The sequence below is a fragment of the Oratosquilla oratoria genome, chromosome 42 (genome assembly GCF_046742065.1).
Source record: "Oratosquilla oratoria isolate Oo_2021 chromosome 42, ASM4674206v1, whole genome shotgun sequence".
Classification (NCBI taxonomy): domain Eukaryota; kingdom Metazoa; phylum Arthropoda; class Malacostraca; order Stomatopoda; family Squillidae; genus Oratosquilla; species Oratosquilla oratoria.
In genome coordinates, this window is record NC_134818.1 from 35,707,875 (window position 1) to 35,733,710 (window position 25,836).

A 25,836-nucleotide genomic window follows, 5' to 3' on the forward strand; every position below is an offset into this window, starting at 1 on the left:
TTTCTCTACTATGAACCATTTCCTCACTTTCATATCCACTACCCAATAGAATTTCTCTTTGACTCTGTTCTGTTCTTGTTTTTTTTCTGTAGCTTCTATTCTTCTTGTTTCCTCTTTATTCATCTCTTTTTATCCATACCTTTTTATATTGATCACTGTCTGCTAGTTTCCCTGTTTTTGATAAGATATTCTCTGCTATCATTTGTGACCTGAAATTAACCTTAATTAGTCTGATCTTGTCTATATTGTATTTCTGCAATCTATATATTTCTTCAATTTCTTTTCCTATTTCTGGTTCATCTTGAGCTACTTTTAATACCTTGTTTACTTTTTCCTTCTCTTTTACTCTTGCAGTCCTATTTGGATTATGCTTCTCTTCCATTCCTAATATAATTATACATTTCTTATTATCTGGTAAGTCTCTTACTATATTCTCCTTCTCTCTCATCTTTTGTTTCACTATATTTCTAAATTCAATTATATTATTTTCTTCGACTTTTTTTCCAACCACTTCCCTCTTTTGCTATGGACATTCTCTTTATTACTCATCTTTAATTCCTCATTCTCATCAGTTACTTCTCTTAACCCCTTCCATACGGTGCCGCACATGTAGGCGTCATGGGGAGCGAGTGTATTCGCGAGGCTGCCATATTGGCGTCTTGATTATATTTATTGTAGTCACCCCTCCATAATGACATTCTTTCTAATTCTTTTGTAATCGCATTTTCTATGGTTATCAAAATTCACGGGTGAAGAGAGAACGATCAATATAAGCGGTAACTATATTTTATGATGCGAGTATTATTACGACACGTCGTACGGCTGGCATTGGTTGCTGCCGCCGAGATCTAAGTCCATGACGCCTACGTGTGCGGCACCGTATGGAAGGGGTTAACTGTATTTTTAATTCTTCTATTTCTTTAGGGTTTGATTCTCCTTCTTTAGTTCTTCCAATTTATCAACTCGTGTAACTAGTGCTCATTGGCTAAACATAACCTCCCATGCTTAGCTCATTTTTGTTAGTTTCTCCTTTAGACTTACTAGTCAGGGGAGGTTATCATCTCCTCCCTCATTAAATTCATAGAAATAATTATTTCCTTTCCATTGAGCTGCTGTTATCTATATTCCTACTTTTAATACCTCTGCTCACCTGTTCGACCTTGTCTATGTCATCTGCACACCTTTTGTTTACCCCCCATCTGACATCCAAGCCTTGTTCCTCCCCTTCCTCATTTGCTTCCGTTTTCCTCAATAATGTCTCTCCTTCTCTTTTTTCTTCACCTGCCCACTACACCACGAACTTTGCCCTTCCCTACTAATACAACACAGATACTCCCTCATTGCTGAAATCCATTTTTTTTTTTTTTTTTTTTTTTTTTTTTTTTTTTTCACTAGGTGTCCATAGAGATGCTGCATATTCCAATTTTGGTCTTGTCAGTGTAACTAGTATTTTCTTTACCATGTCTTCATCCATGTAGTCAAAGGCCACTTTCATTGATCTTAATAAGTTAAAAGTTTCTCTGACTAATTTGTTGTTGTTGTTGTTGTTGTCGTTTCCTAGACTGTCCGAGCAGTCCCGTCTCCCCAAGGAATGCCACAGCCGAAACTGGGTTTTCCCACAAATCCTTTATAGAGTGTATGTTGTGTTGTTTGCGTGCATGATTGTGTATAATGCAGTCTTCCATTATGTGTTGTATGGTATGGGGTGAAGTGTTACATCCTGGGCAGCTGTTCACAGTGCGGTCATCCAGTCTCTTCTGGTAGCTTAGAAGTGCTGGGTGGTGGCCGCACTGCAGTCTGGCCAAGTGGACTCTGTCCTTTCATGGGAGAGAGGATTCAGAAGGGTGGATATCAGGGGGTCTGGCATGCAGCAGTGTGTTGTCTTTCAGTGTGTTAATGGAGCGGTGAGTGATATGATTATGAATATGTTTCCAGAGGCTGGTATTTGGTGGTTGTGGAGGAAGAGAAGAGAGTATGTGTGTGATACAGGTCTTTGGGTGTTGTTTTAATGTTTCTTGGTGTGTGTGGGTGTTCTGCTATGTAGTGTAGTGGGTGTGATGTGTTTGTGGTGGCTGCGGCAAGTGTTTGTGTGACTCTCATGTCGAGGTGGTCCTTGACTTTGAGGACTTTTGTTTCATGGTGTAAATGGTCTGTAGGTGTTGTATTTGTGCAGCCTGTAATTGTTTTTAGGACTGTTTTGTATGATTTGAAGGGTGTTGTGGTGTGTCTCACTGAGATTAGGAGCCCATGCGGGACTCACATAATTCATCACTGAGCGTATGCATTGTTTGTATATTGTTGTATTAGTTTCTTTGTTTTTTCCAAATGTTGTTCCAGCAGTTGACTTGAGTGCATTAAGTCTAGGTGTGCATTTGTTTTTTATGTTTGTGATGTGTTGTTTGAAAGACATGGATGTATCGTATGTTACACCAAGAATTTTCAGTGTGTTTGTGTGTGGTATTAGAGTGTTGTTGATGTAGAGATGAGGTATGTATTTGTGTTCTTTTGTCCAGTTGGTGAGAAGTGTTGCTGTGGATTTGGTTGGAGCTATTTTGAGTCTGTTTGTGATGAACCATGTGTTGAGTGTATCAAGGTATGGCTGGATTATTTCTGCAGCTTTGTCTGTGTTACGATGTGTGCATGTGATTGTTATGTCGTCTGCGTAGGAAGATATTTGTATTTCTGAGGTGTCTGGTGTGGGTAAGTCATGCATGTATAGATTAAAGAGCATGGGGGATAGAACAGAGCCCTGTGGTACTCCATTCTTAATGTTTCTGATGTGCGATGATTGGCCATTATATGACACATAAGCATTCCTACCTGCCAGATAACTAGCCAGCCATCTTTTGGTGTTATTGTGCATGTCTGTGTTATATATTTTATTTGTTAGGTTGTGGCAGGGGATAGCATCAAAAGCTTTACTAATGTCTAATGTTATAAGAAGTGTTCTGTGGTGGGGCCTATCTGAATTGATGCCATCTAAAATTCTTTGTGTGAGGTTTATCAGAAGAGTGTTTGTGGAGTGCAGTGGCCTAAAACTGTGTTGTGAGTCAGCAAGGGGAATATGTGGTGTGACAAGTTTAAGTATTAGGCGTTCAATGACTTTAGAGGGGGTGCAGAGAAGTGTGATTGGGCGGTGCAATGTTGGGATTGTTGGGTCTTTGTTCGGTTTTGGAATGGTGATTATTTTACCATGCTTCCAGATGTCGGGTATAGTGTTGTGTGAATAGCTGTAGTTTGCAATGATTGTGAGTGCTTGTATACCTTGTGGTCCAATGTGTTTTAGGTGGATGTTACTTATGTTATGAGGGCCACAGGCAGATGAGTGCTTGAGATTATGTATTATGTGTTTTGTCTGACTGTCTATGAAGGGTGTATAGTCTGAGTCTGTGGGAAAGTCTTTCTTACGTCGAATAGTGCATCGATCGTCAGGGTGAGAAGTGAGATGGCTTGTCTGTGCAAAATGATTTATGAGTGTGTTTGCTTGTTGTCTGTTTGAGGGTAGATTGTCTGTTGTTGTGATTATTGCTGGGTGAGAGTGTGTTGTGTTACTGTTGGATAGTGTAATGCTGTTGAGTGTTTTGTACAATTTGCTGGTGTTTGTTTTGTGATCAAGTGTATTGATAAAGTTTTGCCAATTTTGTGTTTTTTGTTCATGTATTTTATTGGCAATCACAGTGTTTAGTGTTTGTATTTGGTTTGCTATGTTTTGAGGGATAGGTGTGGGGGGGGTATTGTGTTTAAGTGCATCTCGTTGTCTGATGAGGCCTTGGATTTCTGGTGTGAAGTTGGGGTTGTGTGATTTTCTGTTGCCTCTAGGGATGTATCTTTTGTCTGTGTTTTGTATGATTGTATTTAAAGTGTGCACAGCATTGTTTATGTTTGATGGTGTACTGTTAAGTGTTTCAAAATGTTTGTCTGGTGTCATGTCATTTGAGATAGTTAATCCTAGGTCCCTTTCCCAGATTCTATTTTTGCTCTTTCCAAATTCCATTATACTACATTTTTAATGTTGAAGTTCACTTCACTCCTCTGACTCCATTTCCAGACTTTGTCCAGGTCTTCTTGAAAAGATTTGCAGTTTTCCTCTGTACTTACTCTCTTTAATAGTTTTGCATCATCTGCAAAAAAGTTCATATAACATTTCACACCTTCATCCATATCATTTAAATATATATGTATATATATGTATATATATATATAATTATATATATATATATATATATATATATATATATACCCTATATGTATATATATATGTATAAACTGGGAGGATTTAGTATGTATGATTGAATTATATACTGAATATCATTAAACAAAGGCCCTTTCCTCCTTATAAGGGAATATGGGATGATCTAATATATTACCTCGAGTTTTATGTTGTTATACAGATTTTGTTTATGCTCAATTCAAAAAAGAATGCCTATTTAATTTTCTACTGTCCCTCCTTAAAGATTTTTGTCTTATCTTTGACTCCACCTCTTTAGTGTTTTTGTATCCCAGATTTGAAGCCTAGGTCATTGCCAACTAAATACAAATAATTTTGCAACATATTTTACTTTACAGATTAAGGAAGATGACATGCAATTTTTTCGGGTTTCTTGTGTTCCTTGGAATCGTCTGTCTCTGCAGGCCAGGTGTGTATGAACATATTTTATTTAATATATATACATAATATATTAATCAAATTTTGATATACAGAGTTAGAACTATGATCATAGATTCCATCTCATGGTCTCTATTTGTCAAAGTTTGCTCAGAATGAGTTTGTCATCACCCTGATTTGTTTCTTTGAATTGGTTCTGTGTAGGCAGCTATGCCTTATTACATTTTCTGAGTAGTTTATCTTTAGTTATTGCTGTGTCCTCATGATATTCTATGATCCCATACTGATAGACAACTATTTTTAAGATGTATATATGTATGTATATACATACCGTATTTTACGGCTTGCAAGACGCTGCATCTTGGAAGACGCACCCTAATATTTGAAAGAAATTTCTAAGAAAAAGTCATTCTTATACAAGAACACATTCACCATATACCCGACCACTGAACAAAAAAACATAAGAAGCAAGGAGTCTGCTAGACTCTATTGTCTCAACTCTCATCATAAATTTGCTGAAGCACTCGCCATCGATTCACAAATATGTAAATAAAAGTAGCATAGGTAAATTTTTTAAAGGTTTTAGTGGCGGGCGACGGCACGTATTGTTTACATTTCGTAATCACTTATCCGATTTTGTTTGTATGACGATGACATACTAGTTGGTGGTTAGTAAATATACCACACATTTTTCATTGTCCAAGGGTGGTTTTATTTTAATAAAAATAAATTAAAATTTTCGAAAATATGCATGTAAGAATATAAAAATTAAAAAATATATATACAGGTAGTCGTCGACTTATGACCTATGCGACTTACGACTGATCGACTTTACGACCACGAGATAGTGCAATAATATTTAACATTTAATAGAGTAATAGAATTGCAATGTTATGCCTGGCAGTGCAGTACAATTACTTTGCACGCCACGAGACGCAAGTACAACAATTTTGGCAGGCTGCCGGCAGCGTCAGCATTTCAGCCAGATAAATATTCTTTCATTTTGTTTGTTTGAAGTAAAATGTTTCCTAATTTTGCATTGCATTTTGTATTTTTATATATTTTGCAATTAATAAAATGTAACAGTAAAACTTTTTTTATGCCTATGCTAGTTTGTTGTCGATAACAATATGTTCGGTACAGTACGTAAACGAAAAGAATGTGTTTTGAAATAAAATTTTACCTTACATTTTGTATTTTTATGTTTTGCAATTAATAAAATGTAACAGTAAAACTTTTTTATGCTTAGTCTGTTGTCGATAACAATATGTTCGGTACAGGATTTTGTATTTTTATGTTTTGCGAGTAATAAAATGTAACAGTAAACTTTGTTTATGCTCTGTTGTCGATATTTTCGGTATAGTACGTAAACGAAAAGAATGTGTTTTGAAATAGAAATTTTCCTAATTGTGCCTTGCAATGATTTTAATTTAACAAACAAAAAAGTATTTGTAGGTCAAAGATGACAGGACTTTATTCAGTATGCGTAGGCCTAGGCTGCGTTTCCTAATGAATATTATAAAAAGTTAATGAATATTAAAGAACGTAGCTCAAAGATAATACGATTTTATTCAGTATGCATACGTTTCCTAAAGAAAGTCTGGTGGTAAAATAATAAAAATGTTTAAAAATACAGTATCTAATATCATAGGTCAAAGATGATAGGTTTTTATTCAGTATGCTTAGGCCTAAGCTACGTTTCCCAAAGAAAATCAGATAAAATTATAAAAAGGTTAAAAATACTATACAACATAGTTCAAAGATGCTAAGATTATTTCAGTATGCTAAATATAATATACAAAACATATATACAGTAACAAAAATAATATATAAAGGGTAATATAAACTGTATATATATAAAATCCGACTTGCGTCCAGATCGACTTACGACCTGTCTGTCGGAACCGAACTTGGTCGTAAGTCAACGACTACCTATATACAGGTACTCCTTGTTTAACGACGACAATTGGGACCAGCGCGCCGTTGTTAACCGAATTGGTTGTTAAGTGAAAGTGTATACATATATATGTACTGTATGTACAATGTCCAGCAATACATGTACAGGTAAACGTCGACTTACGATGGCCGCGACTTACGATTTTTCGACTTTACGACGACGACGATATGATATATTGAACCCCTTCCATACGGTGCCGCACACGTAGGCGTCATGAGGAGCAAGTGGATTCGCGACGCTGCCATATCGGTGTCTTGATTATATTTATTGTAGTCGCCCCTGTGTTTTTACATTCTCTCAAATGTGACCTGAATCCCATTCTCTGTGGTTTTCAAAATTTGCGGGTGAAAGAGAGAACGATCGATATAAGCGGTGACTATATTTTATGATGCGAGTATTATTACGACACGTCGTACGGCTGGCATTGGCTGCTGCCCGCGAGATTTAAGTTCGTACTGAAAATACATATTATAGTGTTTGAATATGGCAAAAAGGATAAAAATAATTAAATAAACTACTGTACATGTTTAATAGGCTATATTCAGTATCTCTGGTGGTTAATATACAGGTAGGCTAGGTACAGTGACCACGGAACAGAGTGATACACAAATTGGGGATCGACTTACGATGAAATCGTCTTACGATGGATCTATCGAAACCTAATGCCATCGTAAGTCGACGTTTACCTGTATCTTTATTTTCATGTATTTCCCTCTTTTATACAGTACATTAAAGCTTTATTTACTGTTTATTTACGGTGGTTATGTTCCCGAAATTACCGTATATGACCAAATCCGCGTATGCTGACATTCCATATTGAATACCGGGGTATTTTTTTAATTTTGACCATGGGCACAATATAGCAATAGAAAATTAATTATTAATTTTGTAAATTAATATGTATCAACGTAATATGCAATTTTGTGGGCGGAAATGAAAGTAAAAAATACCATGCTACAAGAAAATATGCTAATGAATGAAGTCGGTAGCATAGGATCGGGACGCCATCTTGTCGTCTGCCAACGTCTCTCACGACGACGACAACAAGGACGAGCTGGATGAAATTTAATTTGCAGGTAATGATTTATCAAACACAGGTTAGGTTAGTTTAGTTTAGGTTAGGCGAATTTATCATCCTTTCATTTCCTCGACATCGGCATCTATCATAGCAAACATGGTGTACCATTCGTCTGACATGACTTTGTTACTTACGAAATTTGTTTTAGCACCTTTTTTTTATTTCCGCTCCCAAAATTGCATATAACGTTGATACATTATAATTTACAAAATTAATAATTAATTTTCTATTGCTATATTGTGCCCTTGGTTGAAACTAAAAATTTACCACTACCGGTATATATTGTACCCCAGGTAGTTTTTGCAGCTTGCAGGATGGTAATGTAGACCTAAGCTTCAGAACACTTTACCTCACAGGTAATATCCACCGTACAAGTTCATTTATAACATCATACAAATTTGCCTCAGCCAACTTAATTATCGTACACGACGTCGTAACTTCGGGAGATTTACGTTAAACGAATATTGGTCTGTCATAAAGCCAGTCGTTACTCCGAGTTGTTGTTAACCGAGTAGGTCGTTAAACAAGGACTACCTGTATTCATCCTCAAATCCCGAGAACTCGTCGTTACTGGAAGGATTATGGTATTGGAAACACTTGTAACAGCTAAGTACTGAGTTCACATTATACAAAAGGCTGAATTAAATAGTACTTAAGCTAACATCATAGTGTAATGACTCAACATATAAATCCAGAACGCTATCGGTCAAGTGTCCAAGCTCACTAGAGCCTGGGTGTTGCCTTACAATACAACATTCGTCTTGGAAGACGCACTAGTATTTTTCAGGGTATTTTTTTAGGAAAAAAGTGCGTCTTGTAAGCCGTAAAATATGGTATACCAAAGGCTTTCTTCCCCCTTACACAGGAGGTAGCCAAAAAACAAAGGAATAGAAACCACTCCCACCCATTCCATCTCGCACATACTCCACTCCCCTGTACCCTCTTCCCTCCCTCTTATCACAGCATTTCCTGGATGATGGGTCATCCCTGCATCCCTTAGCTCAGAAGCAGTGGCACAAGACACAGGACATCCACAGCAAGGCCGCTTCATTAATTCGGTGACCCCCCCCCCCCCACACACACACATACACTATCCCCTCATGTAGAAAAGATGGGGAGAAATCTCTTCAGGCTACATCAGTTTATTTCTCATACATGCTACCTCAACCCCCATCCCCCACCCACTCCCCCTCATGCATCACAGCATCATCCATATACAACCATTCTCCATTCACCCCATCTTCTGCCCTCTCCCGTCCTTCCTCAACAGATATTCCCCTCTTTCCCAGTGCCCCTTTTACCTTATCCATCCATATCGTCCTAGGTCACCCCCTCATGTTCACTCCTTCCACATCTGCCTCCCACACCTCTTTTACTAGTCTTCACTCATTCATTCCATGTGTCCAAACCATCCCAATACTCTTTCATCAACCCTATCTCCTGACTCCCTTTCCACCTCTATTCTCCTCGCCTCATTTCTCACACTAGCCTAGTAACTCCTATCATACTTCTCAGGCACCTCATCTCAAACACATTCAAACACCTTCTCCCTCTCATATGTTCCATGTTTCTGCCCCATACAGTTCTGTTAGCAAAATCACTCCTTCATACAATCTCCTCTAAGCATCTATTCCTAAATGTCTATTTCTCATTACACTTTTTAACCCAAATTTGACGGGCCTGAGATGTTGTTGACGCATCTCACTCTCGGACGTCTTATCTACTTAACTTCCGCGCATAGCGGGGTTTCTGTATAAGGCCAGGGCCCTTCAGATTCACGAACATGTATTATTTATTATTATGTGTTGTGATGTGTTCATATGAGAATAAAATTTGTAAGACATCCTAAATTTATGTAAGCTTGAGTTTGGTTGCTTATATTACTAAGAGAAGCTTCAACTACCTTGTTTTTTTTATTTTATTTATGTATATCAGGTTCCATCCTTTACATATATGTTTATGTAATAAATATAGTGATCACAAAATAATTTTTATTGAATTTACAAAAAGGAAAATAATCAAATTAGAAGCACCACATATATGCGGCAGCCCGTCCTCTGGTCCACTGGTGGTCAGTCTAGAAGACATGTCTGTGTTCTGCGTAGTTATTGAAGCACTTCCCTGGGCAGAAACCTAACTTACACTTGGCACACCAGTAGAAGGAGTCTTTTCTTGTCCCACTTTCTATGCGACACTGGCGACAGCGTTTTCTTTTCTTGTCTGGGACTTCAGTCAAAAGATGACCTGGTCGTACACCTATAACTCCTGGTCCTGGTGATGGTGAGCGGCATCTGGTGTGATGAGGTTGAATAAGGTCTTCTATCAGCTCCAGCCTGTCATCCAGATGTGATTTGGTGCTTCCAAGTGCCCGGTGAATGAGATGAGTGTTCACAATGGCAGTGTCCAGCAGATGAAAAAATAACTTTATGTACCACTTGTTGGTTTTTCGCGGTACAGGGTACGATTGTGCCATTTGATCAGACAAGTCCACTCCTTTCATTCCTAGATTATAATCTAGGATGGCTTGTGGCTTGTGGCGTACCTCTCCCCTCCTGTTGGGTGGAAGGGGTTCCATGTTGTCTCTGTGCATTGTTGAGAGGATGTTTACTCTCCTCTTGTCCATCCAGGATATACATATCATGCCTGTAGCTGTTGACCGTGATGTTATCTCTCCTTTCTTCTTTACTACCATATCTTTTGGCATGAACTTTCTATTCATCCTTACTGTGCCAGCCACATTTGTTCGCCTTGCCTGGAGGTAGTGAAAAAGTTGTGGTGACGAATACCAATTGTCCACATACAAGTCGTATCCTTTGTCCATCATGTCAGCCTTCGTCATCAGATCAACAACTGCCCTCATAGCCACTGGATCATTTCCTGGTTCCTTCCCCATATAGACCTTGAAAGCTATGGTGTAGCCAGCAGCAGGACCATCACTGCAGCACAACTTGTATACCTTCAGACCAAACCGTGACCGCTTTGAGGGATTATACTGGACAGCATGATGTCTGCCACGATATGCCAAGAGACTCTCATCGACTGTCACAATTTTGGGGGATGTATAAACAGTCTTGAAGGTGAAGTCAAACATATCAATGATGTGCCTTAGCTTCCACAACTTGTCATTGTCCTTCTGAGGATCCATATTATTGGAGAAATGCATATTTGAGGCAATCATGGAGTATCGGTCCCTACTCATGGTCTCACCAAATATTTCGGAGTGCAGAAGTTTGCTTTTTGACCAGAAGTGCTGTGCATGCGGACGATTCTGCACTCCCATGAGAAGACGGAGACCTATGAAGGCCTTCATCTCAGTCTCGTCCACAGGTGTCCAAGGCTTCGAATGGGCATAGGCTTTGGGTGGGTCCTGGCTGGCATATCTGTTTGTCTCCTCAGCAAATTTTTCCCACATTTCAGGAGGGAATAAAGAGGAAAATACATCAGACACAGTGGAGTATCCATCCAGATCTTCATTCTGTACTCCTGGAGAACCAGAGAAAGCAAATCTCCTTGGTACGTTATTTTTCTTCTTCCACTGGAAACCAGATGTACCTGGTGCATTCCTGTCGTGCTCCTTCCTCACCACATTGGCTAGCGGCTCGTCCGAGTCTATTGATGAATCATGTATATTTACATAATCCAATTCTCCCCATTCTTCATCACTGCCCTCACTTGAGCTGTCCACGTCCTCAGGATCCCAGTCAGAATCGCCTACTTGTTGTTGTGTACCCGAAGTAGAGGGTACAGGTTGTTGTGTACCCGATGGTACAAGTTGTGTTCCACTTGCAGATGGAATGGCACGCCTTTTGGGTGATGGAGCAAGAGGTGCAGGGTCATCTTCGTCAGAGGATGATATACGCAAAGGGCGAGACTTGGAAGTAGGCCTTCTATGACTCATAGGTCGAGAAGTTGAAGGTAGAGAGGTTGGGGGCTGGCGAGGCATGTTAGCAGTTCAGAGGCCTGGCGAGAAACGACTTCAACCGGCTGAGTCTCGCCTTATATATAGCTCTATGGCCAATCATAGATAGCCAAGTGTAACATAATTTATTATCCAATCTCAGATCGTCTTATAAAATAATACATTTCAAATAAACCAATCAGAATGCGCCAATTCGGTGACATCATTCACCCCTCACCTCTATGGCCAATCATAGATAGTGTAACATAATTTATTATCCAATCTCAGATCGTCTTATAAGATAATATATTTCAAATAAACCAATCAGAATGCGCCAATTCGGTGACATCATTCACCCCTCACCTCTATGGCCAATCATAGATAGCCAAGTGTAACATAATTTATTATCCAATCTCAGATCGTCTTATAAAATAATACATTTCAAATAAACCAATCAGAATGCGCCAATTCGGTGACATCATTCACCCCTCACCTCTATGGCCAATCATAGATAGTGTAACATAATTTATTATCCAATCTCAGATCGTCTTATAAGATAATATATTTCAAATAAACCAATCAGAATGCGTCAATTCGGTGACATCATTCACCCCAGCCACCCCCCCTTGAGTAGGGGGGTATTGGAGTAATGAGGCGAAACTAATTATCCCCCCAGTCCCCCTCCCCTCTTACTTCAAATGGTAAACAAAGAACCTCTGGCCTTATAGGATAAAAAGACGCACATATGCTGAGGACCGAGAACAAGAGACAACACCGCATTTGTGCGTTCCCCGTGAATTTGGAACGTGGCTATGTAACGCATATATGCTGACACCCGATATCTTCAGAAATTTGCAAGTACCACATATATGCTGACCCCGAAATCTTGGAACAAAAGTGATTGCCGCACATGTGCGGCACCCGGGCAATTTGGGTTAATCCCCCAAGGCATTTACTCGCTTCTCTCAATCTACATTCTACCTCCACCCCCACTCCTCCCTTTACTTCCATATTCGCACCCAAGTATCTAAAAATATCCACTTCCTCCAATCTCTCTCCCTTATTACTCACTTCCAGTCTGCTCCCACTCTCTCCCCTTGTACATCTCATCACCTTACATTTACGCACATTTATCTTCAACTTCCTTCTTTCACTCAAACTCTGTCACTAACTTCCTCAATCCCTCTTTTGATCCTGCTACAAGTGCAGTGTTGTCAGCAAATAACAACTGGCTCATGTCCCACTTTTCTCCATTTTCTTTAACCATCTCCAATCCCTGACCCACTACCCTTACATTCACCTCTCGCACCACCCCAACCACATATAAATTAAACAGCCAAAGCGACATAACACATCCCTGACGAAGTCCCACCTTTACCTCAAACCATTCACTCTCTCCATTTCTAATCCTAACACAAGCTCTACTACTCTCATAAGAACATAAGAGTAAAGGAGACTGCAAGAGACCATAAGGCCTACACTAGGTAGCTCCGTATCCATCACCACCTGTCATCCCCATCCATAAAGTTGTCTAATCGTTTGTTAAAACAACTGATAGTTTGAGCACTTACTACATGGTTACTAAGTTTATTTCATTCATCGACCATCCTATTAGTAAACCAATTCTTGCCTATTTCCTTCTTAAATCTAAATTTGTCCAGTTTATACCCATTACTGCGAGTCCTGCCCTGTTGTTTTATTATGATGACCTTGTTTGCATCACCCTTGTTATAGCCTTTGATCCACTTGAACACTTCTATTAGATCACCCCACACTCTGCATCTTTCCAGAGTGTAAGTTTAGGTGCCTAAGCCTCGCTTTGTAAGGCAAATTTCCGAGTCCATGTATCATTTTGGTCATTCTTCTCTGTACTGATTCTAGTGAATTTATGTCCATTCTGTAGGACGTAGACCAAAACTGTACTGCATAGTCAAGGATGGGTCTATCGCTAGATAGAGTTTGATAATTACCTCTGCACTTCTATTCTTTACCATCCTAGCAATGAAACCTAATGCTCTGTTAGCTTTATTTCTGGTGCTAATGCACTGCTTCCTGGTTTTAAGGTCGGGACTCACCAGAACTCCCAAGTCCCTCTCGCACTCAGATTTTTCTAAAAATGTGTTATCTAAGCTGTATCTATTTTCAGGGTTGTGTAGCCCTACGTTTAACACGCTACGCTTAGAGATATTGAAGTTCATTTGACAGCTCTTAACAGCTTTCCCCCTATCCCATATATCTGCAGTACCTCCCACAGTGCCTTCCTGTCTACCCTGTCATAAGCCTTTTCCAGATCCATAAAAGCCCAAAAAACATCCATACCTTTTCCTATAGATTTCTCAAATATCTGTCTTACCACAAAAATCTAATCTACACAACCCCTACCTGTCCTAAACCCACACTGTTCCTCCCCAATTACTCCCTTTGTTCCTCTCCTTATCTTCCCAGTCAAGACCCTCCCATAAGCTTTCCCAACTATGCTTAACAAGCTAATCCCTCTGAAACTACTACACTCACACTTGTTCCCCTTTCCCTTGTAAAGTGGAACTATACAGGCACTCCTCCAGTCCTCTGACACTCTACCCTCTCTTAACCAAACATTAAAAACCTCACCAGCCAGTCCACCATCACTGTACCTCCTTCTCTCGGACACACTGCATGGCATCCATCCACCCCAGGTGCCTTACCTGCTCTCATCATCTTAATAGCTGCCTTCAATTCATCTTTCCTTATTTCTCCTCCATATTCCTCACTTATTATGGTCATTTTCTTGGTCTCTCCACATCGACTACATTTCCCTCCCTATCCTCCTTCACATTTAGCAAATCCCTAAAATACTCTGCCCACCTTCCTCTCACTGCCTTCTCTTCCATTATTATCTCTCCATCTGCACCTTTTACCTTTTCTTCTCTACTTGGTTCGCTTCCTCTTCCTCTCTTAATTTCCTTCCAAAACATTTTTTTATTACTGTCAAAATTTCTGTCATACTCTTACCCCATTTCACATCTGCTCTCCTATTTGCCTCCCTTATCTTATGCTTTACTTCTCTTTACTTTGTACCTCTCATATGATTCCCACATCCTAATTTGTAACCAATCCATGAAAGTGCTTCTCTTCTACAACCTTGTTTACTTCCTCATCACACCACTCACTACCTTCCTTCTATTTCCTCCCATCCTCCTTGTTCCACATACCATCTTTGCACACATTATGACTCCCTCCTTGAACCATCCCCATTCCTCCTCCACTCCTAGTTCTACTCTATACTTCACTCCCTCCCACTCCTCTCTCAGCATCTTATACTCCTCCTTTTCTTTCTCATTCAAGCAGTTTGCTCTAAGCACCTCCCTATCTTCTTCCCTTTTCCTCCTCCTCCACCTCTCCACTCTCATCTTACCCTCCTCCAAAAAATGATCTGATATTCCCCAACTCTCCCCCCATAGAACATGTACATCCTTAACTCTTCCTATCCCGTCTTTATATCTCATTTTATCTAAACTATTTTTAAATTCATGTGTTGTTTTTGCACACACCACTTTCTCATCTAACTTGTTCCAAATGTCTATTACTCTGTGAGGAAAGCTATTCTTTTTCAGATCTCTTCTATAGCTGTCTTTCTTGATTTTCTTTCCATGTCCTCTTGTATTTCTTTCATCCCATTTTATTAGATCCTCTCTATCAATAATTTCTATGCCTTTCATGATTCTGTAAATAGTTATCAAATCTCCTCTCTTCTCTGCTCTAGTGTCTGTAGCTCAAGTTTTGCTAGTCTCTCTTCATATGATAGTTTTGAGAGTGTTGTTGCCAATTTTGTAATTGCTCTTTGTATTCTTTCAAGTTTTGTTATACATTTTTTTTGTACTTGGTGACCACATTGTTGCTGCATATTCCAATCTTGGTCTTATTACAAAGGATTACAAAGGTCGGATGCGAAAAAAATCATAATAATGATAAATGAATAGATAAAAATTGTAATAATGTAAATAGATAAAATACATAAATAAATGCATTGGTATAGTTAAATAATAAACAAACAGGTAAATAGTAAATAATAATAAATTAACATATAACTAACAATAAATGAGAATCAAGCAAATGATAATAAATAGACAAATGATAACAAAACAAATAAACAAATAGTATAAAATAAATTATAATCACTACAAGCATCTTGCTTAGGTGTTTATCTTAATTATTCTTAAATCTTCGAGCTGAACTACACAAGCCTATAGTAATGAAGATGATGATATGGTTTAATGTCACACACTCCCCCCCCCCTGTTGGGAGGTTAGGACAGTGCTCCTCACAGAGGGCTTTGTAGCTTGGAATTTAATGAACCATGCCCTTGGTTCAACTTTGCCGGTGGCAGGATTCGAACCACCTTCACTTCGACCTTCACCGCAAGTAACGACACCCTAACTCACTCAGCCAAATGTTGAAATAGATACATGTCTCTTACACAACATGATACATGGGTACCGTATTTTTCGGACGATAAGGCGCTTAGTACCATAAGGCGCACCCGTAATTTGCTATTCCCCGTCCTTACATAAGGCGCACCTGGTCTCATCATCGGATAATCATGCATATGTGAGTGCATTCAGAACTGAACATTTACGTTGTTGAATGAGAAAAATCGGTTAGGATTTAGCAAAATTACAAAAATAAATTGTATATATTTTTTTTATTTTGGTCAGTGAAATCAGACCACCTCCATGGACAGTCTGCCCTGCCAATACAGTCAAACCTCAGTTTTCGAACATAATCCGTTCGAGAAGGCTGTTCGAAAAGCGATTTGTTCGAAAACCGAAACAATTTTTCCCATTATAATCAATGTAAATAATTTTAATCCGTTCCAAGTCTAAAAAACAACTTTTTCTAATTTTTTTTTTTTTTTTACTATTTTACACCATAAACTGCACTGTATACTGTTTACCATAAATAAGTGTATCCCACTTCTTTTCTTAAACTTTTCAAACCACCCTCTGCTTGCTTTAAAATCAAACCCTTCCAGAATAATGCTAGGATCTTTTTTTATCAAATCTTCATACAATTGTCTTGCTTTCGCACAAATTGCATCTTCACTAAGAGTATCACCTGCTAACTGTTTCTCATTTACGAAAATCAGCAAAAGTTTCTCCACTTCCTCCAATACCTGTGGCCTTTGTTTGCTAAAAACACTTGATCCTTTAGCCACATCACTTGCTTTAACCTGGTCTTTATTTTTTAGGATGGTGCTTATCGTCGATTTCGCCATCCCAAACTCCTTAGCCAACGCAGACACACGAACGCCAGATTCATATTTCGCTATTAATTCTTTTTTAAATTCAATAGTTTTGCGCACTACTTTCCTCTTTTCTTCACCACTTGAACTTGCTTTCTTTGGACCCATGATTAGGGGCTAATACACGATGCAAAGATGAAAAAAAGTCAGATTTACGTAAATAAGAACAAACACGTCTGCTCGGATTAAACTTTGATCGCAAATGCGCTACGGAGGAAGCGTCCTTGGCGTTCGAGTTCTCTCAGCTCGCGAGTGAGCCGCGTTCGGGTACGCTCGCCTTCTTTCGGTTTGTTCGAGAGCCGAAAGTTGGTCGAGTTCTGAGACGTAAAATTCTCGAACTTTTTGGTCGAAAACCGATTTGGTCGAGAACAGAAGCGTTCGATAACCGAGGTTTGACTGTACCCCTAAAAAACAACATAAACACGTTACGGGAATTGTGGGGAATAAAACCAACATTAGCAGTTTTATTCCTGGAATTCTCTATTCGCTTAAAAACACAAGATTATAAATGAAGGTAATTTTTAGTTTCGACCATGGGCGCAATATAGCAATAGAAAATTAATTATTAATTTTTTGTAAATTATAATGTATTAATGTAATATGTAATTTTTGTGAGCGGAAATAAAAAAAGGTGCGAAAACTGATTTTGTAAGTAACGAAGTCGTGTCGGACGAATGGTATGCCATGTCTGTTATGATAGATGCCGACATCGAAGAAATGAAAGGGTGATGAATTCGTCTAACCTAACCTAACCTGTGTTTAATAAATCATTACCTGCAAATTAAATGCCATGCAGCTCGTCCTCGTCGTCGTCGTTGTGAGAGACGTTGGCGCGATCCTATGCTACCAACTTCGTTCATTAGCATAAATGCTTGTAGCAAGGTATTTTTTATTTTCATTTCCGCCCACAAAATTGCATTTTACGTTGATACATTTGATTTACAAAATTAATAATTAATTTTATATTGCCATATTGTGCCCATGGTCGAAACTAAAAAAAATACCTAAATGACTACAGTCTGAGTGGAGCGAGACTAGACCAATGCAAAATGGCTGTCTGTGTTGTGGACGCTATCATCTCATAGCCATGATAGCGTGAATGAATGCGGTGGCACGGAGTTGAAAACTGTCAAAGTTTTCGCAATTTTCTTGTCAAGATACATGCATCTTGGTTATAACTTGGTTGTAACTTTTGCTGGGCCTATGCACTGTCGCCGTCGGCAGGGTAGCTACGAAACGTGTCAAAATAATTCATCAATGTCCGAGGTATTTTTTTGCACTGAAGCCACACATAAGGCACACCACCCGATTTTGGCCGATTTTAAGGATTTTACCTGCGCCTTATGGTCCGAAAAATACGGTACATACAATTTCATGTATACAATCGCTCTATATCAAAACCCATATATTGCTATACGTTTGTCCAGTCTCACTTTTATGATTATTTCAGACAGTCATTTCCAGCTTTTCTTTCAAGGTGATTGCTGACCCATGAAATTTTTCTAGCCCTTTGGCTGGCCAGTATATGACAGTTTTCTATAATGTAACCTAATCATACAGCAAAAGTTGAAACACAATCACCCAATGGATAAAAGGTGCAACTAGAGTACCAGTAGATGACGTCTAACCATAGAACTTAATATCATTGGTTCCCTGAAATATCTATGCCCAATAGGAAAAATGAACATGTAACACCTGAATTCTAACTGGAAGGTGGGGTACTAGAGCCAAGGAATGATCCATACAGGCAAGGCAGAATTTTGAGATTACTTTCTTGGGTTTCTGGATGACTTTCTTGATTAGTATTTTCTTCACCATTTCTTCATCCAGGTATGTAAATGCCACTTTGATTGTTCTTATTAAATGATAAGTTTCTCCAAAAATCTTGTTTATATGTTTCTCAGGTGACATATTATTCATAATAATGACTCCCAGGTCCTTCTCATTTTTTGCTTTCTTTATTCCTTCTTCTCCCAATTTATATGATCCTGTTATTCTGTTTTTGCTTTTTCCAAATTCCATTATACTACACTTTTTGGTATTGAACTCCATCTCCCACTTCCTACTCCATTCCCATACTTTATTGAGATCACTGTAGTGACTCAGTCTTCTTCCGTGTTCACTTTTTTAACACTTTTCCGTCATCTGCAAAGAAGCTCATATAACTTTCAATTTCTTTATCCATATCATTGATATATAGCAAACATTATTGGGGCCAAAACTGTTCCCTGTGGAACACCGCTTATTACTTCATCCCAGTTAGAGTGTTTGTCTCATATCACTACTCTCATTTTTCTTTCTTGCAAAAAGTCTTCCATCCATTTAAGCAGTTTGCCCTGTATTCCTCCCTCAGTTTCTAATTTCTTAAGTAACTTCTTATGTGGTACTTTGTCAAAAGCTTTTTTTAGGTCTAGAAATGCACAATCAACCAATCCATCTCTTTCTTGTATTATATCTATTAGCCTTGAATAGAAACATGTTAAATTGTTGACACATGATCGTCCTTGTCTGAATCCAACTTGCTTTGGATTTAGTACCTTGTTTTCTTTCTAAATACATTACCCATCTACTTTTGATAATTCTTTCACAGATTTTTGCTATTGTACCTGTTAGAGAGACTGGTCTATAGTTTGTAGGGTCCTCTTTATTACCTCCTTTGTATATAGGTACTATATTTGCTCTTTTCCAATATTTTGGAACTTTTCCTTCTTTCAAGGAACTGTTTAGTATGCTATGTATTTTGTCTGCCAGTTCATTCCTGCATTCTTTCAAAATCCAGTTTGCTATTTCATCTGGTCCATGCAATTTTCTGACATCAAGATTACTCAAGTGGTTCAATATTTCATTCTTTGTTACTTCTTTTTCTTTCATAGGGGTGACTTTCTCTTCCCATTCGATCTCTCCAGGTTGTATGTTCTCCCTTGTAAACACTGATTTAAAATGCTTGTTCATAATTTCTGTCATTTCTATTTCCTCTGTGTATTCAACTCCTCCTTGTCTTAATTTCTCTAATTCTTGTTTGTTTTTCAGTTTGTTTACAAATCTGTAAAATAGTTTTGGTTGATCTTTACATTTTTCTATGACATCTTTTTCATATTTTTTTTTTTTTCGTCTCTGCACACTTGTACATATTCATTTCTATAACAAGTATATATTTTCCATTTTCAGGTCTTTTGTATTTCTTCCATTTGGTCCAAGCTTTATCTCTTTTGTCTTTCAACTCCTTACAACTTTTGTTGTACCAGCATTTTACATATTCTTTTTCTTGTTTTTGTCTTGGGACATACTTTTCCACTCCTTTTTTATAAATTGTCAAAATACTCCATTTCTCTTCTACTTTTGTATCTTTGTGTATTCTTTCCCAGTTTTCTTTTTGAAAGAATTTTCTTATTTTATCAAAGTTTGTTTTTTCATACATCATTCTTCCTTTTCTATATTGTTCATTTCTTTTCATGTATTTTTCCTCATTTAGTTCTAGTTCTATCAATATGTGGTCACTTTTATTTATTGGTGCCTGGTATTCTATCTTTTCCACTATTTCAGGTTCTGATGTGATTATTAGGTCTTGTCTCGATGGTTCTTCTTCATTTCTATACTTAGTGTTCTCTTGAATCCATTATGTCATTGTGTGGTCAATAATCATCTCAAGTAGAATATTTCCCCATGAGTCTTCTCCACCCTTTGCTGTCATCTCTTCCCAGCAGATTTCTTTGGAACTAAAGTCGCCCATCATAACTATTCTTCCTCCATCTTCCATTATCTTATTTAATGTTATCCTTGTGTCCTCTAATATACTTTTATGTTCTCTCTCTTCCCACGAGGCTGTTTTTGGGGGCATGTAGTTTATTACAAACTTTCTGCTCTTCTTATCTCTGTCTTCTACTTCTATCATAATCATCTCTACTCTATTCTTTCCATATGTGACACTCTTCACATTTATATCCTTCTTAGTCAGGAACATAACTCCACTCCCATGTTTTATCTCTGTTTCTAGTCCAATAATTATATGCATTGTGTCCTATGCTGTTGGGTGGTAGTGGACCTTTTAATTTTGTCTCTACAATTCCCATTATGTCTGGTTCTTTTTCCTTCAGATACTCGTTCAGTTCATTCAATCCTGTTATTAATCCATCTATAATTGTGTAGGACACTTTTAACTTTCTGTTATTTCCATTGTATGTTCTGTTTCTTTTTTGTTTCTATCTGTTTGGTCCATTTCCTCACTTTCATATTCACTACTCTCCAATAGAATTCTTCTTTTTCTGACTCTGTTCTGTTCTCGTTTTTTTCTTTAGCTTCTTGTGTTTTCATTTTGCATCCTCTCTTTCCTCTTTATTCATTTCTCTTTATCCATACCTTTTTATTGTTCACTTGCTGCTCGCTTCCCTGTTTTTGCTAAGATATTCTCTGCTGTTGTTTGTGACCTGAATTTAGTCTTAATTGGTCTGGTCTATCTGTATTATATTTTCCGAGCCTAAATATCTCTTCAATTTGTTTCATGGTTTCAGGTTCATCTTCCTGAACTAATTCTAGTAAACTGTTTAATTTTTCTTTTTCCTCTTTAATTCTTGTGGTTCTATTTTGGTTAAATTTCTCTTTCATTCGTAATATAATCATACATTTCTTATTGTCTGCTAAGTCTCTTACTATATTCTCCTGTCTCATCACTTTAATAACTGAGTCTTCAGTTTGTTCTTTCATTTGTTGCTTAATTATGTCAGTAAATGCAACTTTACTGTTTTCTTGGATTTTTTTCCAGCCCTGTGCTTCCTTTGCTATGGCCTCTTTATTGTCTTTATTATTCCTCTTTAATTCCTCATTCTCTTCTTTAACTTCTTTTAACTGTCTTTTTAATTCTTCTATTTCTAAAGTTAAATTTTTGTTCGCCTTCTCTAGTTCATCCAATTTTTCAACTCTCTGCGCAATTTTGGCTATGTTACCGAACCTGATTTCCCAATGTTCGGTCATCTTATCAAGTTTTTCCTCTAGTCTTGTCAATTGGGGGAGGTTGGTATCCCCCCCACCGTCTTTAAATCCCTGGAAACTACTATCATCACCTTCCACTGTGCTGCTCTTATCTATACCTCTAATCTTTACATTTTTGTTGATCCCGTCATCATCGAAATCATCATCATCGGTCTGTCTTTTGTTTACAAGATGCCTGTCCTCCTGGACCATGTCCCCCTCTTCCTCATTTCCTTCCATTTCCCTCAATAATCCCTCCCCTTCTTCCCTATCACACCCCACTACACCACGAGCTCTCCCGTTCCCTATAAATACAATAAGGCACTTCCTGAACGTAGAGATCCACGTAGATTTTCCTTTTTCTTCGGAACTCTAATTCTCGCCGTCCATTCCATGAAAGGTTGTGTGTGTATTTACCTAGTTGTATTTTACGGGAAGGGGAGCTATGCTCGTGGTGTCCCGTCTTCATATCTCATTTTATCTAAACTATTTTTAGATTCGGGTATTTTTTTTGCACACACCACTTTCTCATCTAACTTGTTCCAACTGTCTATTACTCTGTGAGGAAAGCTGTTCTTTTTCAGATCTCTTCTATAGCTGTCATTTTTTTATTTTCATTCCGTGTCCTCTTGTATTTCTATCATCCCATTTTATCAGATTCTCTGTATCAGTAATTTCTATTCCTTTCAGGATTCTGTAAATAGCTATCAAATCTCCTTTCTTCTTTGCTCTAGTGTCTGTAGTTCAAGTTTTGCTAGTCTCTCTTCATATGATAGTTTTGAGAGTGTTGGTGCCAATTTTGTAATTGCTCTTTGTATTCTTTCAAGTTTTTTAATACATTTTTTTGTACTTGGTTACCATATTGTTGCTGCATATTCCAGTCTTGGTCATATCAGGGTGATTAGAATTTTCTTCACCATTTCTTCATCCAGGTATGTAAATGCCACTTTGATTGTTCTTATTAAATTATAAGTTTCTCCAAAAATCTTGTTTATATGTTTCTCAGGTGACGTATTATTCATAACAATGACTCCCAGGTCCTCATTTTCTACTTTTTTTTTTATTCCTTCTCCCAATTTATATGATCCTGTTATTCTGTTTTTGCTTTTTCCAAATTCCATTATACTACACTTTTTTGTATTGAACTCCATCTCCCACTTCCTACTCCATTCCTGTACTTTATTTAGATCACTCTGTAGTGATTCACAATCTTCTTCCGTGTTCACTCTTTTCAGTAGTTTTGCATCATCTGCAAAGAAGCTCATATAGCTTTCAATTCCTTCATCCATATCATTAATATATATGGCAAACATTATTGGGGCCAGAACTGTTCCTTGCGGAACCCCGCTTATTACTTCATCCCATTTTAAGTGTTTGTCTCCTATCACTACTCTCATCGTGACCACATCATTGCTGCATATTCCAATCTTGGTCTTATCAGAGTGATTAGAATTTTCTTCACCATTTCTTCATCCAGTTATGTAAATGCCACTTTAATTGTTCTTATTAGATTATAAGTTTCACCAAAAATCTTATTTATATGTTTCTCAGGTGACATATTATTCATAACAATTACTCCCAGGCCCTTCACATTTTCTACTTTTTTTTATACCTTCTTCTCCCAAATTATATGATCCTGTTATTCTGTTTTTGGTTTTTCCAAATTCCATTATACTACACTTTTTAGTGTAGAACTCCATCTCCCACTTCCTACTCCATTCCCATACTTTATTTAGATCACTCTGTAGTGACTCACAATCAACTTCCGTGTTCACTTTTTATTAATAGTTTTGCATCATCTGCAAAGAAGCTCATATAACTTTCAATTCCGTCATCCATATCATTAATATATATAGCAAACATTATTGGGGCCAGAACTGTTCCTTGTGGAACACCGCTTATTACTTCATCCCACTTAGAGTGTTTGTCTCTTATCACTACTCTCATTTTTCTTTCTTGCAAAAAGTCTTCCATCCATTTAAGCAGTTTGCCCTGTATTCCTCCTTCAGTTTCTAATTTCTTAAGTAACTTTTTATGTGGTACTTTGTCAAAAGCTTTTTTTAGGTCTAGAAATGCACAATCAGCCCATCCATCTCTTTCTTGTATTATATCTATTAGCCTTGAATAGAAACATATTAAATTGGTGACGCATGATCGTCCTTGTCTGAATCCAAATTGCCTTGGATTTAGCATGTTTTTTTTTTGTTTGTTTTTTTCTAAATATTTTACCCATCTACTTTTGATAATTCTTTCACAAATTTTTGCTATTGTACTTGTTAGAGAGACTGGTTTATAGTTGGTAGGGTCTTCTTTATTTTCCCCTCTATATATAGGTACTATATTTGCTTTTTTCCAATCTTTTGGAACTTTTTCTTCTTTCAAGGAACTGTTTATTATGCTATGTATTTTGTCTGCCAGTTCATTTTTGCATGCTTTCAAAATCCAGTTTGCTATTTCATCTGGTCCATGTGATTTTCTGACATCAAGATTACTCAAGTGTTTCAATATTTCATTCTTTGTTACTTCTATTTCTTTCATAGGAGGGACTTTCTCTTTCCATTCGATCTCTTCAGGTTGTATGTTCTCCCTTGTAAACACTGATTTAAAATGCTTGTTCATAATTTGTCATTTCTATTTCCTCTGTGTATTCAACTCCTCCTTGTCTTAATTTCTCCAAATCTTGTTTGTTTTTCAGTTTGTTGTTTACAAATCTGTAAAATAGTTTTGGTTGATCTTTACATTTTTCTATGACATCTTTTTCATATTTTCTCTTCTCTCTGCACGCTTGCACATATTCATTTCTATAACAAGTATATATTTTCCATTTTTCAGGTCTTTTGTATTTCTTCAATTTGGTCCAAGCTTTGTCTCTTTTGTCTTTTAACTCCCTACAATTTTTGTTGTACCAGCACTTTATATATTCTTTTTCTTGTTTTTGTCTTGGGACATACTTTTCCACTCCCTTTTTTTTTTTTTTTTTTTTTTTTTTTTATAAATTTTTGTCAAAATATTCCATTTCTCTTCCACTGTTTCTTCTTTGTATATTCCTTCCCAGTTTTCTTTTTGAAAGAATTCTCTTATTTTATCAAAGTTTGTTTTTTCATCATTCTTCCTTTTCTATATTGTTCATTTCTTTTCATGTATTTTTCCTCAGTTCCAGTTCAATCAATATGTGGTCACTTTTACTTATTGGTGTTTTATATTCAATCTTTTCCACCATTCTAGGTTTAGATGTGATTATTAAGTCTAGTCTCGATGGTTCTTCGTTTCTATTCTTAGTGTTCTCCTGTATCCACCGTGTCATTGTATGTTCAATAATCATCTGAAGTAGAACATTTGCCCATGAGCCGTCTCCACCCTTTACTGTCATCTCTTCCCAGCAGACTTCTTTGGAATTAAAGTCGCCCATCATAATTATTCTTCCATCTTCCATTATCTTATTTAATGTTATCCTTGTGTCCTCTAACATACTTTTATGTTCACTCTCTTCCCACGAGGCTGTTTTTTGAGGCACATAATTTATCACAAACTTTTTGCTCTTATCTCTGTCTTCCACTTTGATCATAATCATCTCTACTTTATTTTTTTCATATGTGACACACCTCACGTTTATATCCTTCTTAGTCAGGAATATTACTCCACCCCTTTGTTTTGTCTCTCTGTTTCTAATCCAATAATTATATGCATCATGTCCTATACTGTTGGGTGGTAGTGGACCTTTTACTTTCGTTTCTACAATTCCTATTATGTCCGGTTCTTTTTCCTTCAGATACTCGTTCAGTTCAATCCTGTTATTAATCCATCTATATTTGTGTAAGACACTCTTAGTTTTCTGCCACTTCCATTGTGTTCTCTGTTTCCCTTTTGTATTTCTCTAGTATGTCATATTTCCCTACTTTCATATTCACTACTCTCCAATAGAATTTATCTTTTTCTGACTGTTCTCATCTCGTTTTTTTCCATAGCTTCATGTCTTTTCATTTTTTCCTCCTCTCTTTCCTCTGTATTCATTTCTCTTTTTATCCATACCTTTTTATATTGTTCAATTGCT

General features: G+C 37.4%; 2 protein-coding genes across 8 annotated transcripts in view; one reads left to right on the forward strand and one right to left on the reverse strand.

The window, feature by feature from the left end:
- The window catches only part of RNASEK (Ribonuclease kappa), an 83,966-nt gene that overhangs the window by 44,440 nt on the left and 13,690 nt on the right, over positions 1–25,836 (reverse strand). The gene's annotated exons all lie outside the window — the stretch shown is intronic.
- LOC143021745 (SID1 transmembrane family member 1-like) overlaps positions 1–25,836 on the forward strand; it is a 407,746-nt gene that overhangs the window by 15,271 nt on the left and 366,639 nt on the right. For 4 of the 7 annotated variants that reach the window (XM_076179441.1, XM_076179440.1, XM_076179442.1 and 1 more), the window contains one exon: positions 4,567–4,637. In XM_076179441.1, the coding sequence (XP_076035556.1) occupies positions 4,577–4,637 (61 nt within the window). In that variant the 5' untranslated portion in view covers positions 4,567–4,576. Of the gene's footprint in view, positions 1–4,566; positions 4,638–25,836 lie in introns of those variants that run through there. The other 3 variants (XM_076179446.1, XM_076179447.1, XM_076179444.1) reach the window with 3 other exon arrangements.